Raw genomic sequence first — 14648 nt, 5'->3', positions numbered from 1 at the left:
GCAAAATGCCAAATTCAAAATTTAATGGATTTTTCTGATAAAGATTCTACTATGACTGGAAATATCGAGTTTAATTTTAAATGAAATTCTGCATTTGTCTTTAGTCTTTAAAACTGTTGTCTGTATATATATATATATATATATATATATATATATATATATATATATATATATATATATGATGAAAATAATGAAAATAGTATTCCGACAAAATAGAGAAATAAAAAGGAACAAACCGTATTGTGTGTTCATCAACGTTTCGTCTTTATTTCATCCAGAGGAAGTCTCGAAATAAAGACGAAACGTTGATGAACACACAATACGGTTTGTTCCTTTATATATATATATATATATATATATATATATATATATATATATATATATATATACATTTCTTTATCATGTTTTTCTTAGATGTCACATGTGTAGATAAGATAGCATTATGATAAGATCTACGTATATCTTCTCATTGACAATCGAAAACACATTGATTTCAGAAAGAGAGCAGCAAAACGTGTACGTAGGTTACTGTTTTAAAAGTAAAACAAAATAAATAATATATATTCATTTATTTGTTTACGCCCTAAAAAATAAGGGCGATATTTCTTAAGGAAAACTAATTCCTTGGTCCCTTTTCGCTAATACCAAATAATTCATTAACGCTAAAAAAATTAATCAACAACAAATAAATTACTTTTAAAAGCGATAAAATATAGCAAATAATATAATCAGGGTGTCGTCATAGTATAACACTATACGCACTCGACTATAGAACTTTAGGCTCAATATATATGTAAAACTTTTATAAGTCAGATTATATAAACGCCCAAAAAAAAAAACACCCTACGCAGATTAATCTATGTTTTTACAATCTTAACCATCTCGTCAGGAGTTCAACATTTTTACGACGAAACGATTAATATCGTAGAAATGTTGATGAGTCTGCGAAGGGTCTTCATATTGTTTCTATAATTTCATTTATATATATATATATATATATATATATATATATATATAACAGTGAAATTTCCCTACCAAACTACTCTACCAATTTTCAGTGTACAGACTCGAGATATGACATAAGGGGTATTGAGATTTGGAAAAATCTTTGTAATCGGTTTTCGACCAGAAATTTGTGCTGACAAGTGGTCAAAGTTCAACGATTTGACTTTTGAAAACTCTACCAAACTCCTCCGCTAATTTTGGGTCTAAACACTTGAAATTTAAGATGTAGGTTACTTGGATATTAGTCAAACTTTTTAATGCATATATATATATATACGTATGCACATAAAATTATGACAAGTACATAGGGCCAGAGCAAAGCCGGGCTGAACCGCTAGTATTATATACTTCTATGATTTTGATTTTATTGTGTATTGATATTCATATTAAAAAACACTTTTTTCTATTGGTATGCTTTGCTTCCCCACGAAAGCAAAATGTGAGACAAGATCGTTTTTAATGTGGGGGGAAACCAGCGCCCTAACTCAATCGTTTAAAACATTTTTTATTGACATGTAAAAATACAAAAGAAGACAATAATTCATTTGTGTCGAGGGTGCGGGAGGAAAAAAAATACGAAAGTGGTTAGTAGGACCCTCCCAAACCCGTTTAATCGATAGACCGCCCGTTTCACTTCGGTTTGTAAAGGAACATGAGGTCCTGCGGGACAGTCTCTAAGTGGGGGTGCCCTCTTCATGGGGCGAAAGAGAGAAAAGAAAAATTGGTAGGTGAGGGGGATATTAGTCATTGATTTCTTTCCCTCCAAGATGGATAAAATTTAGAGGAGGAGGAATTGCAGTTAGGAGGGGGTGGAGATCTTGGAGGCTTTCTAGTTGAGGAGGGGTGGGGCACTCACTCGGCTAGCTAAGAAGCTAAAAGTAGGACCGAGGTGGGTTCGATAGAACTGCGTACTCCACACCTAGACGGGGAGCACGTATTCAAATTTGGATCATTTCCGTACACACAGACTTGCTATGTGTATCAATCTTCTGTCAAATACCGCACGATACAGCCGTCTTCGATCACATCTCATTTTCACTCGTAATTGGTGTTTAAAGAAAGTGATCAGATCCTGATCAGAAAAAGACAATCATAATGTAGACCATTTGTCTTTCCCGGTCTCACGGCACCCTCACGTTGTCAACGACATTGGATACGGTAATCGGGCGAGGATACTTGGAATCATCTCGCTGACATACGACTAAATCGACGGAGTTTGCGGCAATCGGAGAAAGCGTGATCAGTCCTTTCTACGGTAGTTCTTCCGCAACGGGGACAAGCATACAGCTCCCCCCCCCAAAAAAAAAAAACCGAAATTGCACTGTACGTTGTTGACGGGAAGTGCATTTCAGGCCAATCGCCAATTCAGAGAGAACTCCGAATTGTTCAGATGACTCGAACTTGGCACCTAACTCCACGCGGAGTGGATTTCACTCTGCTGCCAACCCAAATATTCGTCGTCAGCGGCGGCGACCCCCTGACTAGATTCATATGGAGTTCCGTACGGGTAGCAGTCTAAAGGTCGCTGTACTTTGGTAGTCGTTTTAGCGTGGCTCGACACTCTTTTATGAAGGCAGATACTCCCAGCGGTCTGCAGCGGCTCTTGACAGAGGGATCGAGAATAAGGTCGGGAAAGGCGTCAGTAACTGCGAGTTGCCACGGTTGATCTTCTTAAAGGTAGTGGCCCAAGAAAGCCAGCCTCTCGGCGTCTCGATGACACTTCAATTCTGGCATTCCCAAGCGAGGACAAGAATTCGACAAGAGCTTTTAGGTGTTGTGCAGGCAGGGGAAGTACAGCCAGTCGGTAAATGATGAGAGGGAAGACGTAGGTGGCGCACGCCTCGGCTCTACCATTTAAGGAAAGTTTCCTAGGAAGCCACGAGTTGACCACAGCCTTCACCTTTGACTCCAATTCTTTTCAAGCTGGAGACTCAGTCCGAACCACACGCTGAGGATCCGAGGATACCGAGCGAGCACTTCTGACACGATCTCAATGTCTCGGAAGCTCGAGACAAAGACCGTGATGTCATCGGAAAACGTGGATACTATGGTGGTCGAACCGCCAAGCAGAGCTATTCCGCGCAGGGACGAATTTGCCTCCCCACATCTCAGCTTGCGGAGCAGTGGCTCCAACGTAAAGCATGGGACGTAAAGCAGAGGCGTAAAGCAGGGGCGACATCGAACAACCCTGACGAACCAACCCAGAGATAAAGGGTTTCGAGCACTTTCTGTTGACTTGTACGACAGCCGTGGGCTAACGATACATCACGGAGATCCACTTGATCCACTCGATTTAAACCGGCGTCCTTTAAAACAGATGCCTGGAAGCTATGGTAGATCGCATCGAAAGCTTTGGACTGGTCTAAATTGACCCGCGCGGCTTCCCTGTCGTCTTCTATCTCATCTCTAGGATCGTGCGGATCAGGTGCAAGTATTTCTGAATCGATCTCCCTTTCACAGCGTAGTTCTGCTCCGGTTCGATCAAGTCACCGATAAAAACCTGCAGCTGATTCGACAAGATCTTGGCCAAAATCTTGAATTCTTGTGTTAAGCAGAGTTATGGGCCTGTAGTCATCTAAGTCTTCCTTGGCACGCCCGTCACCTCTCCTCAGCAAAGTGATCACTCCCTTAGTGACTTGTCCCGGGATGGATCCCTAAGCAAACCACTGGTTGAACGCATCCGTCAGAAGAAACGGAAACGTGGGCGACAGTCTCAAATACAGTTCGTAGGATAGATCATCAAGTCCCGGCAATCTGCCACAGTTAACCTGCTTCAGAGCAATACAAACCTCCTGCTCTTTCGCCCGGTTCTTGCAACTAGCCGCTCTAGATTGGTAATCAATAATCTTTATGTTTTTGATTGTTTTACGAATTAATAGATCGGAGATCAAATGACTGGGACTTTAGAGTAAACTTTTTAAATATTCTAACAAAAATATTCCTTTCACTTCAAATAAAATTTTTAATGATCTGATTTTATTTGTATCTGAAATAATAATCGATGAAATATAGGAGATCGATATTTCGGAATCTTTAATCGTATATAATTTATATCATTTGGATTATTCGTACTAATGTTCTAAGATTTGTGCGTAATTCGCACAACCGTTAAACCGATGTAACATCAGACCTTCTTGTCGAACACGGGGATATTTTACCCACCGATTTCACGATCTTAGCCGAGCGTTGACGAACGCTTTCGGCGTTAACGCCGACGAAAGCCGAGAATTCGGAGCTACGGTGCAAGAACGCTAAAAGTATGTGAATAGCAACAACATTACAAGGAAAAGATATTACACACACACACAACAAAATGGATAAAATTAATACAAAAAATTTGGATAAAATAAATCACAAACACTTACCGTAAGTTTTTTTTAAAGTAAAATAAATTTATTTTGTTGAATATTTTTTTTTTTTTTTGGTTCATTTTGTTTTCCGATAGCTTTTTTTTTGGGGGGGGGGGATAAGCAACAGTAATAAACACTTCAATGTTTTTTTTTTTTTCTTGTTTGTTTTTAACAAAACGTTATTAAACAGTAACAACAATGTTTTTTTTTTTTTTTTTTCAGTAATGTTTGCAGGGGGGCGACAACAATTACTGTTTATCTTTAGTTCCGACTGGAAGATTTTCTACTGACTGTAGAGAGGCAAAGTAGGGAGCAAAGGGTTTTCAGAGGATGTGGAAAGAAGCTCCTTCCCAAACCGGGTAGCCTTCCGCGATTTGATTTATTATGGAGACAAAAGGGTTGTCTCCACATAAATTCGCATAAATATGTTTCCAACAGCTCCCGTTTTTTTTTTTTTTTTTTTTTTTTTATCGCTAAATTAAATAGCTGAAATGAAAGGCTGTGTATTTTTACTTTGAACAATAAAAGAAACGCTATGTGTGTAATTTCAATGAAAATTATTCGTCTGCTGCGCGTTCGTTTGAAGCGCCCTGATTGGCTGATAGAGTATCGTACCGCTCGCCATGTTCCGGCGTTTTCCGACGGATGTCGATCAACGCTCGGCTAAGATCGTGAAATCGGTGGGTAAAATACTGCAGGAGTACCGAAATTTTAAACGGAAACTGTGTTCTCGTTCCGTCAACCACGACAAGGTGGAAATCTTAAGAAACTATTTATTGTATTCTTCGTATCGCCTGCACTGAGGATTGAACCTTCAACATCACGAACACTGTCTATAGGAAAGATACACATTTGTTCGACTTACCCTCGACAAGTTCCAAAACACAGAGACAATGTCACTTACACACACACACACACACACACACACACACACACACACACACACACACATATATATATATATATATATAAGCATATGATATATATATATATATAATATGCTTATTTATACAAACATTATTGGCTTCATATGTGCATACATGTGTCTGCTGAGATCGCTAGTGGAAGGTCCAACATCGTCAGGCCAGTAGAGCGAGAGTCTGTATGTTTATATAAATAAACATATTCATTTTTTCAAGTCTGTTCATTCACCGAGCACTTTCAATAAACACAGAAGTTTCAGTGGATTTACATCTAGGAAGCAGTACAATGATTATCTTATATATATTTAGTAAGTTATATATATATATATATATATATATATATATATATATATTAATTTCGGCGGATGTTCCCATTTTAAGAAACTGCCAATATATGTGTGCACAGTATCTTTGCGATGATTTTTTTTTCTTCGTCTTATTTCTTTGATTTTAGTTTATTTAAAACGTGATGGAAATTAAATTAGTTGGAATTGTTCAGCCAGGAGCAGCAGCAGCAACCAATCTTGTTTGTTTAACTCACATGAAAGGTCAATCGTTTTTGTAAGTAATAGAGAATTTTTAAGTTGGGAAATGTAAATATTTACTTGTTTAATAGTGTAGAATGTCAATTAGAGGTGACATAAAGATAACAAAGATCCAGCTGCGTACAAAGATACTGCTGCCACATCTGGTGAGGCGCCACAAAGAGCAACCGGTCATTGCTTGACAAAATACAAGATGGATTTTAAAGATCTTGTAAGAGCAATCTCTTCTATTTCCTGGTAGGTGCTCGACAGAGCTTTACTCTTTAGTTCCCCCTTGTAAGTTATTCACAGCCAGAATTCCTCTTTATACCACAACAAAAAAAAACAACTCCCTTTCTCTCTCCATGTGCCTAGGATAAGACAAAGTTTTCATGGTTAAAGCTTCTTTGCAATGCCTCTCAATTTGTTAATCATATTGCCATAGGAGTGCTTCCCTACTGATTACAACACCGATTCTTTGATTCCTTTTGATTCCTCCTTGTAAGTTATTCACGGCAAGAAATCGTCTTTATGTCACAACGAAAGATTTTTTTCCTTTCTCCGTTCATGTGCCTAGAGTAAGACCGAGTTTCCATGGATAGGGCTTCTTTGCAAGGGTTCCTTGTTTGCAGAACACATTGCCACCGCACTACTTTCCTGTTGATTACAACACGGTCGTCTTCAAGTCCAATGTCAAAAGATTTTCGTAAGGATCTTTGTAGAAAGTATTCTAGCTAGAAAGATATTGTGCAAATTAATGCCAAGTATAATCATTTGGTTCATCTGAAATTTATGTATGATACTCAATCAACAAATCAACAGCATCAAAGGATCTTCAATTGCACAAGGCAGACAATCCTCATAAATAAAAATACTTGTGATTGGGAAGGTGGTTATATGCTAGTGTAAAAGATACGCTATTTATAAAAATCCAATTGAGGGTAGAGTAGCCATGGCATCTGTAGATCACTAAACGGTGTTATGGCCACAATCTGGCCAACAGGGATCTGATGACAATCCAAGAGGAGTCGGCATCAGGATCCATAGTTGTTTGGTCGTCTCTGTTCCTGCATATGATAAGTAAAGACGCGTCTGACGCGGAAACACGAATCAATGGAGTGATGGATTCTACGCTATTGTTTTGTGCGTTCTAAGGTAAACCTTCGAATTTGCATGCATTCGCTAAGAGTTTGCTGCTCTCGGTGTCAAATAAAATCAAGTAAACTGATCAATTTTTAATGACCCGTATTCTAATTTGTAGTCAAATAATAAGGGAATCACTAAGACTCAAGAGGGAGATCTTTAGTCTGTATTAGAATTGGGCCGAAACTGGGTGGTAACGTTCAATGCCGTCAAGACTAAGCTTATTTCCTTTAATAATTACAGGAAACCTTCTTAATTACTGCTTTCCATGGCTAATGACACACTACTTGAAAATACTTCTGTCAAACAACTAGGCTTAACATTCACAAACAACATGAATTGGAACAAATACATTGAGGTAATCACTAGGGCTGCTACAAGGAAGATGGGCTCTCTCTACCCTGCTAGAAGTTTACTCACATTTGAGAGTATCATGTATCTCTACAAAGTCACTATTCTCTCATGCATGGAGTCTTGTTGCCAGATCTTGGCTGGTACATCTGCCACTAGTCTCTCGTTCTTAGACAGGGTTAAAAAAAAAGTCACCAACTTAATATGTCTCGCACTGTCGGCCAAATTCCAACCTTTGTCTCATCGACCAAATGTGGCATCCCTGTGCTTATTTTACAAATACTTCAATGGTAAATGCGCAGATGAACTCAGCACTAATACCACCGACAAACCAGACAAACAGAAAATCCCACTTCATTAGTGCAGAGATCAATATATGTTGTAAAACCTTTACTCAAATAGCTTCTTCCCTCGAACTGCTAGACTTTGGAATTCACTCCCATGCTACTTCTTTTCCTGACGGTACTGATATGCAAACGTTCAAGTGTAATGTGAACAGCCATCTCGCTGCCCCACTCCTTGCATAGATCTCAGTAAATCTGATCCCTAATAGTAGCCACTTACGACTTAGTAGCACTGTGCCTTGTTTGGGGGGAATAAATAGTAAATATTTTACAATATTTTGATTCTACAAAAATATATTAAATGCACTGATTAAGCGTAAGATGTATCCAAAAACAGATTAAAAATCGAGAAATTCTTATAATTGATGTGTAAATCTGAAATATTTACACGTTGCATATGAGGTTGTGCTCATATTAAATTCATATTAAAACTCTAAAGGAACACTGAAACTTGGAGAATATTTGTTAATCTAGATACAGTAGAACCCTGGGATACGGTGGCTCTAGGATATGTCTTTTTCAGGTTAGGATGTGGAATGCGATGTTTTTTCCGGTCCCTAGTTACGGCATTTACCCCCCGCCTTACGGTGTAATTTATAATGTTATTTTATTATATACATGTTCATTATATACTGCGCTGTATTTTGTTACTAATTTTTAATGCAGTATCCGTAAGTACTGTGATTATAAAACTCTGCTTGCTTGCTTGCACCTTGTCTTCGACGATCCGGCGATTTTATCCTTTAAAAGTGGGATGACGGTGAATGCATATATATATATATATATATATATATATATATATATATATATATATATATATATATATATATATATATATATATATATCAGTTTTGACGTTTTGACTTCATTACTATATTAGGTTTGATATAATAATCGATATAGAATTGTCTCCATAATAATAAATACGTAATATTCATGAATTAAATTATCATATTTAAGCGTAACTTACGACCGAACAACGCTGGGCGTCATGCTAGTTGATACATACTAGCTATTTTTAATTTTCAAAAAATTAGCGTTATCTGAATTCTCACGAAGGATTCAACCTACTCATCACCGATGTTGTGTGAAAATAAATTAACTAAACATAGCGCACATTACTCCCTCTCACACATTCAATTTGTCTTCCAAAATTCAAAATGATTAACTTGTTTAAGACAAGATTAAACTAAAATCATAAAATGCGAGCATCGTTCAATTCTCAATACGATTGTCTAAACACCTAAAGTAAATCATTATGTCTTTAACGAATAGCCGCCAAAAACAAGGAGTAATGTATCTAGACCAGACAGCTTTATACAAAAGCAAATCTCCATGTCATCTTCTATAATAAAAATCTCACCTGTCTGTTTAAATGTATGTATGTATGTATGTATGTATGTATGCCTATGTCAGGTCATGTCATGTGCTATTGGTATCATGTAACCCAGTACTACCTGCCTCATGGTCGGGTCACCGGCGACTAAACTGGTTCCCCCACCAGACTTGTTTGGTGAGGAGGGCGGCTAGTCTCCCTGAAGGATTAAAAACAATCCCTTCCAAAGGGCGAATGAACTCTTTTTCTGGGTCAACGGCCAACTAGCACCGTGTATATGTGTGTGTGTGTGTGTGTGTGTGTGTGTGTGTGTGTGTGTTGGTGAAGGCAACCTTTCTAGGAGAAGCAAATCTCTGATTTAAAAAACCATAAAGCGGAAGACCATTACCCGCATTAAGCTAGTCTGCAGTTTAATTTGTTGCTGGCTATCTTGCTGTTGCTTGTTGCTGGATCTCAACATTTTGAACCGAGAGAGAGACTTAGCTGTCGTACAAAGCTAAGACTCTGTAACATCATATTTGTATATAAAAGCTGAGCCGAATTTCTTTCTTTTCTTGCTTTGCGACTGTCTCAGATACAACGCATGGGTCTGAATGTTAACATGTAATGACACTGTTTAAAAAGAGTAACGGAAGTTTTACAATAATGACAAGTGTTAAAACTCCAAGTGAGTAAATAATAATAATAATAATAATAATAATAATAATAATAATAATAATAATAATTAACACCACTAATAAATAGGAGCACTAGCAACAATACGGAAAAACTTTGAAAAAAGAATGAGAAAGATAGGAATCTGTTTAGGAGGTACGGCTGAAATATTAAGAAAACCCTTAAATGCGGACATTAACGCCCATGAGCTACAGACACAGGCCGGGCATATAGAAAATGCTACAGATGTGCAACAGAAGGAAACATCACATTGAATGGTGAAAACTGAAACTGTATAATTGTAAATTAACCCCCTATATCCCTGCTTCTTTACTTTATTTCATTTATTATTTTATTTTATTTATTTGTTATATTTTAAATTTAAAACAAATTTTTATGAGCTAGTTTTTATCGATTAATTTTTTCTTATTATTTATTTTTTAATTTTATTCCGTGTGTGCGTCATCTTAAACTGTAGCCACACCAAATAATCGCCGAGGGTCAAGGAGAATTGAAAGAACGAGGAGAGAAATCACAAACCAGAGTTCCGCTGGATGAATGCAAAGAGGACTGGAACCTTGGTTCGAAATAGACAGATGTGCTTCATTTATCACGCAACGTTGGACACACGGACACTTGCTCGAGAAAAATTACCAGTGACGCGCAGAAAACTTTTTTCAGGGCAGATGATCAAGTGGAAAAAACGGTGTCTCGGTGGGGCACAGGCCTATAATACATTCCTCTGAAAAGAGCACTTTTAAAACAGAAGTAAAGGGGAAAGGTGCTTTAGCTCCCCTAGCAACCCCCTTTTCCAGGCCCCTAAAAATGACTACTTAATGCTGAAAATTTTACTGATAAAGACGTGACAGAATATTTGTGCCTCCGTATGCTTTAATTAAAAGACATTTTTAAACAAACACAAGAAAGATAAAAATCATCGACACGCATGTGAGAAGATTAAGTGGTTAGGTTAGTGTCAAAGATAAGCGCTCGTAACTATTTTTTAGTACTTGTGCAGTATACTGAAGGCATTAAAAAAAATGAAAATATTGAAAAACAAATTATATTATACTTACTCGTTATGGAATAAAGCTTTCATGCCAAAAAATTTGATCAAGTATTTTTTTTTTTTTTTACAGAGAAAAACCAAATTTTAATGAGATCGATTGTATCCCGCTACCTTGCCTTTTTCGCGGACGAAGTGGGGGGTGCCAGGGGAGTTAACTCTTAGATAAATATTTTAGGTTTTTTTTTTCACTTATTTTACAGAGTTTTTATGTCCTGATTTAATCCCTTTTTCATTTTGTCATTTGTTAATACCTTTTTCGCTTAAAAGCATCCCCCTTCTCGTCCGCGAAATTAGCAAGATAGCCGGATACGATCGACCTCATTAAAATTTGATTTTAGTCTGTAAAAAAACCCAAGAAAAATACTTGCTCAAATTAAGTGATTACTTTTGCGAAAACTTTATTTCATAACGAGTACGTATATCATTTTAGAATTTGTGTTACTATGCACATAGATTTGAAAAGGTTGTCAAAAAAGCAAACAAATAAATGTTATAAACGGCAAGTTAAGTTACTTTCCTACCTAACTAAATCAGTTTTTAGTGTTTTTATTTAATGTAAAATGTTTATTCAGTTCGAAAATAAGTAATGTTAACGCTGCCGGAGAACAACAAAAGATGACCGCGATGTCGTTGAAGATTCGATAGTCACTTCAAAATAAAAAAAAATAAAACAAAATGGTGGTAGGAACCCATACAATAAATGTTACGCTATGGAACCGAATAAACATTTCACATTAAATAAAAACACTAAAAAATTATGCAGTTAGGTAGAAAAATAACTTAACTTGCCTTTAATAACATTTATTTGTAATATAGTTGTTTTTTTTGACAACTTTTTTGTACCTCTGTGTATAGTCATACAAATCCAAATTTCTTTCAATATTTTCATTTTTTTTAATTGTTTTCATTAAAATGCACAAGTACATTTTTTTCAAACCATTATGACGGTGTACCACCATTTAACATTAAGTCACCATTATCAATAATAAAAAAAAAACTACATAAATAATATTATTTAATTGGAATTCATTAAGATGATTATTATTTATTAATTTATTTATTGCGGACTATTATTCTCATCTTTTATTAGTTGTTTCATGACATTTCGGCCAACTATTCCCCTGGCCTTCGTCAGGTGGTAACCGCGACGGATAGGAGCTCTGAATCTCCTGACTGCATTCACTGCAATTACTGCCATCCATAGTTGTTGTCGTCTCACCACGTTTTTTATGCCAAGTAAGCCTCTGGCCGGCTTTGAGTAGGATTGAAACCGTAGATTCAACGTCTCTACCAACTGCGCCACAGGTCCCGAAGTTGATAGAGACGTTAAATCTCTACAGTTCCAGGTGATGATTGTCTGAAGATAGCGGTTTCAATCCTACCCGAAGCCGGCCAGAGTCTTACTTGGCCAAAAACGTGGTGAGATGACAACAACTACGGAAGGCAGTAATTGCAGTGAATGCAGTCAGGAGATTCAGAGTTACTTTCCGTCGCGGTTGCCACCTGACGAAGGCCGGAGGAATAGTTGGCCGAAACGTCGTGAAACAACTTAGAGAATAATTGTCCGAAATAAATAAAATTAAACTGCATGATTAATTTAAGTGATTTATAAAATACGAGTACATCATACAGAATCTTTCTTTATTTTTTTGTTGTTTTAATAGAGATGAAATTCCGGACAAGCACCTGGCCAAGCTAGGGCGCGAAAGGGGATGAATATAAACTTAGAATACATTATAGTGTGATAGTTCGTCTTTTTCATAAAACAGAGATGTTTATTTTTCGTGCTACGAATGCAAATGAATTAACGTAGTTTTTTTTCGCATTCAAATTTTCATTCGAACTCAATTTTTTAGAGAATTCAAAATCATTTACGAGTTCCAGCCATTTGAAATTATTTAATGAAAAGTGATATTTAAAAAAAAAATCGCTGACAACTGTTTATTGGTATTCAACCTACTTAAAAAAAATACAGAAAATACAGAAAAAAATCTTTATGGTTTACGTACCCGTTACAGAACAAAGATGTCATATTCCAAAAATCACGTAAATTGATTAAGTTTTATTTTTAATCAAAAATATTAAATTTAATGAGTATGCAAAAAGTGACTGTCTCGCGTAGCCATCTTGAAAAAAAAACCAAAGGCATAATAAGGCCACAATAATTCACGTTGGCGAGATCAGCCTTGCAATGTTACCGATTTCATATTAATCGCTTTAAATCGTTAAAAAAATTATTTTCTTTATAAAAATGAGACTACTTGATAAATTTACGTGATTTTTGGAATATGACAGTTCCGTTCCGTGACGGGTACATACGTAATGAGGATTTTTCTGTATTATTATTATTATTATTATTATTATTATTATTATTATTATTAATTCTAAAAAAGTACCCGTTTCACTTTGTGACTCTTCATCATTCGAAGATGATTTTGATGTCCTTAAACTGACAAATAGGAAATAAGGTTTTGCAGATATTATATGGTTCATTTGCGCTTCAAAAGAAAGAAACATGAATTCGAGAAAGAATGCCCTTTTGAGATCCACTCTAAAAACGTAAAAATTACAACAATAAAATCCAATAATAGATTAAATAAAATGAAAACAATATCAGTAAAAAAATATTGATTGTAAATTTGAAGCTTACCTGATTTTCCAACTCCCGGACTGCCTAAAATGATCAGATTAATATCCTTTGTCCCACGGTGTAGAAATTCGTCCATGTCGTCTTTGGTGTTGAGTGTGATTGGCCATCGACTGGTTAGTCGGTCACACCTGCGATGAATTCGACTTCCAAGAAGCGTAAAATGGTTTACAATTAGAAAAAAGTTATATGTATTGCACGTCGATGTACGGAAAATATAATGAATCCGGACGGTCTGTTGAATGTATACTGAATTATCAAATTGTATATAGATCGATATATTTATGGATATATATCTGGAAGCAAATTTGGATAGAGAGGTTAAACATACTTAGGAAATAATGGCTATTAACATAGATAAATTAACAGGTACATCTGTATATATATATATATATATATATATATATATATTATATGCTATATATATATATATATATATATATATATATATGTATATATATATAAAGAGAGAGAAAGAGAGAGAGACAGGCAGGCAGATAGATAGATAGATAGATAAATAGATAGATAGATAGATAGATAGATAGATAGATAGATAGATCCGTATGTACCACTGGCCGACAAAAAAAAAACGTTTTTAGATAGATAGATACGTATGTTCCACTGACCAACGGAAACCTGTTTTTAGTTAGAGGGAGTGATAGATAGATAGATAGATAGATAGATAGATAGATAGATCCGTATGTTCGATTGGCAGACGAAAACTTGTTTGTAGTTCTGATCAACAAATGTGTTTACAAGACTCAGGCTAGTTTGGAAGAAGGCCGTTTGTGTATTTGGGGTTCTCACCGACTGATGGGCATGCTGAATGCTTGATAAAGGCGGGTAGCCGCGTCGAGGGTAGGTGAGTCGTGTTGGTATGTTGTTAGGTGTGCGTAGGAGAGGTGGGGGATACACGCGCGCAAACTTTGGTTGGAATCAAACGAGCTGTTCTGGTAGTGGTAATCGCAAAAATAGCAGGAAAACGTAGAAAGGAAGGGCTCGCAAAGAATGGAGAGGTGGATGGGTGGTTCGATACAATCTCCTTATCCTCAGCATACACATCCCCTTCACCGTCCTTATCCCCCTCTTCGTCCCCCTCTTTCACTGCTGATGCTTTTACGATGTGATCCATGTCCCCCGAGTTGGTTAGCGGCGAGGTGGGGGGGATCATGAAGTCTAGGCGGTGGTTGTGGCTATGGTGGTGAGGGAGGAGGCTGCTGAAGTTAGTGAAACAGATGCCTTTGGTCTTTAGTGCGATAATTAAGTTACTAACGTACAGATTAGTGAAAAACTACGCACATA

General features: G+C 36.6%; 1 protein-coding gene across 1 annotated transcript in view; it reads right to left on the bottom strand.

Annotated features, from left to right (window-relative positions):
- LOC145245825 (ras-related and estrogen-regulated growth inhibitor-like protein) overlaps positions 1–13741 on the bottom strand; it is a 172316-nt gene extending 158575 nt beyond the window's left edge. Inside the window, exon 1 of the mRNA XM_080107473.1 lies at positions 13350–13741. Coding sequence (XP_079963599.1) covers positions 13350–13425 — 76 coding nt within the window. The 5' untranslated portion in view covers positions 13426–13741. The remainder of the gene's footprint in view (positions 1–13349) is intronic.
- Positions 13742–14648: the final 907 nt, after the last annotated feature.

This window comes from Euprymna scolopes, chromosome 23, assembly GCF_053919585.1.
Source record: "Euprymna scolopes isolate OS-2025 chromosome 23, ASM5391958v1, whole genome shotgun sequence".
Classification (NCBI taxonomy): domain Eukaryota; kingdom Metazoa; phylum Mollusca; class Cephalopoda; order Sepiida; family Sepiolidae; genus Euprymna; species Euprymna scolopes.
Note: the sequence above shows the minus strand (reverse complement) of the source record. Positions and strands in the feature narration are given on the sequence as shown.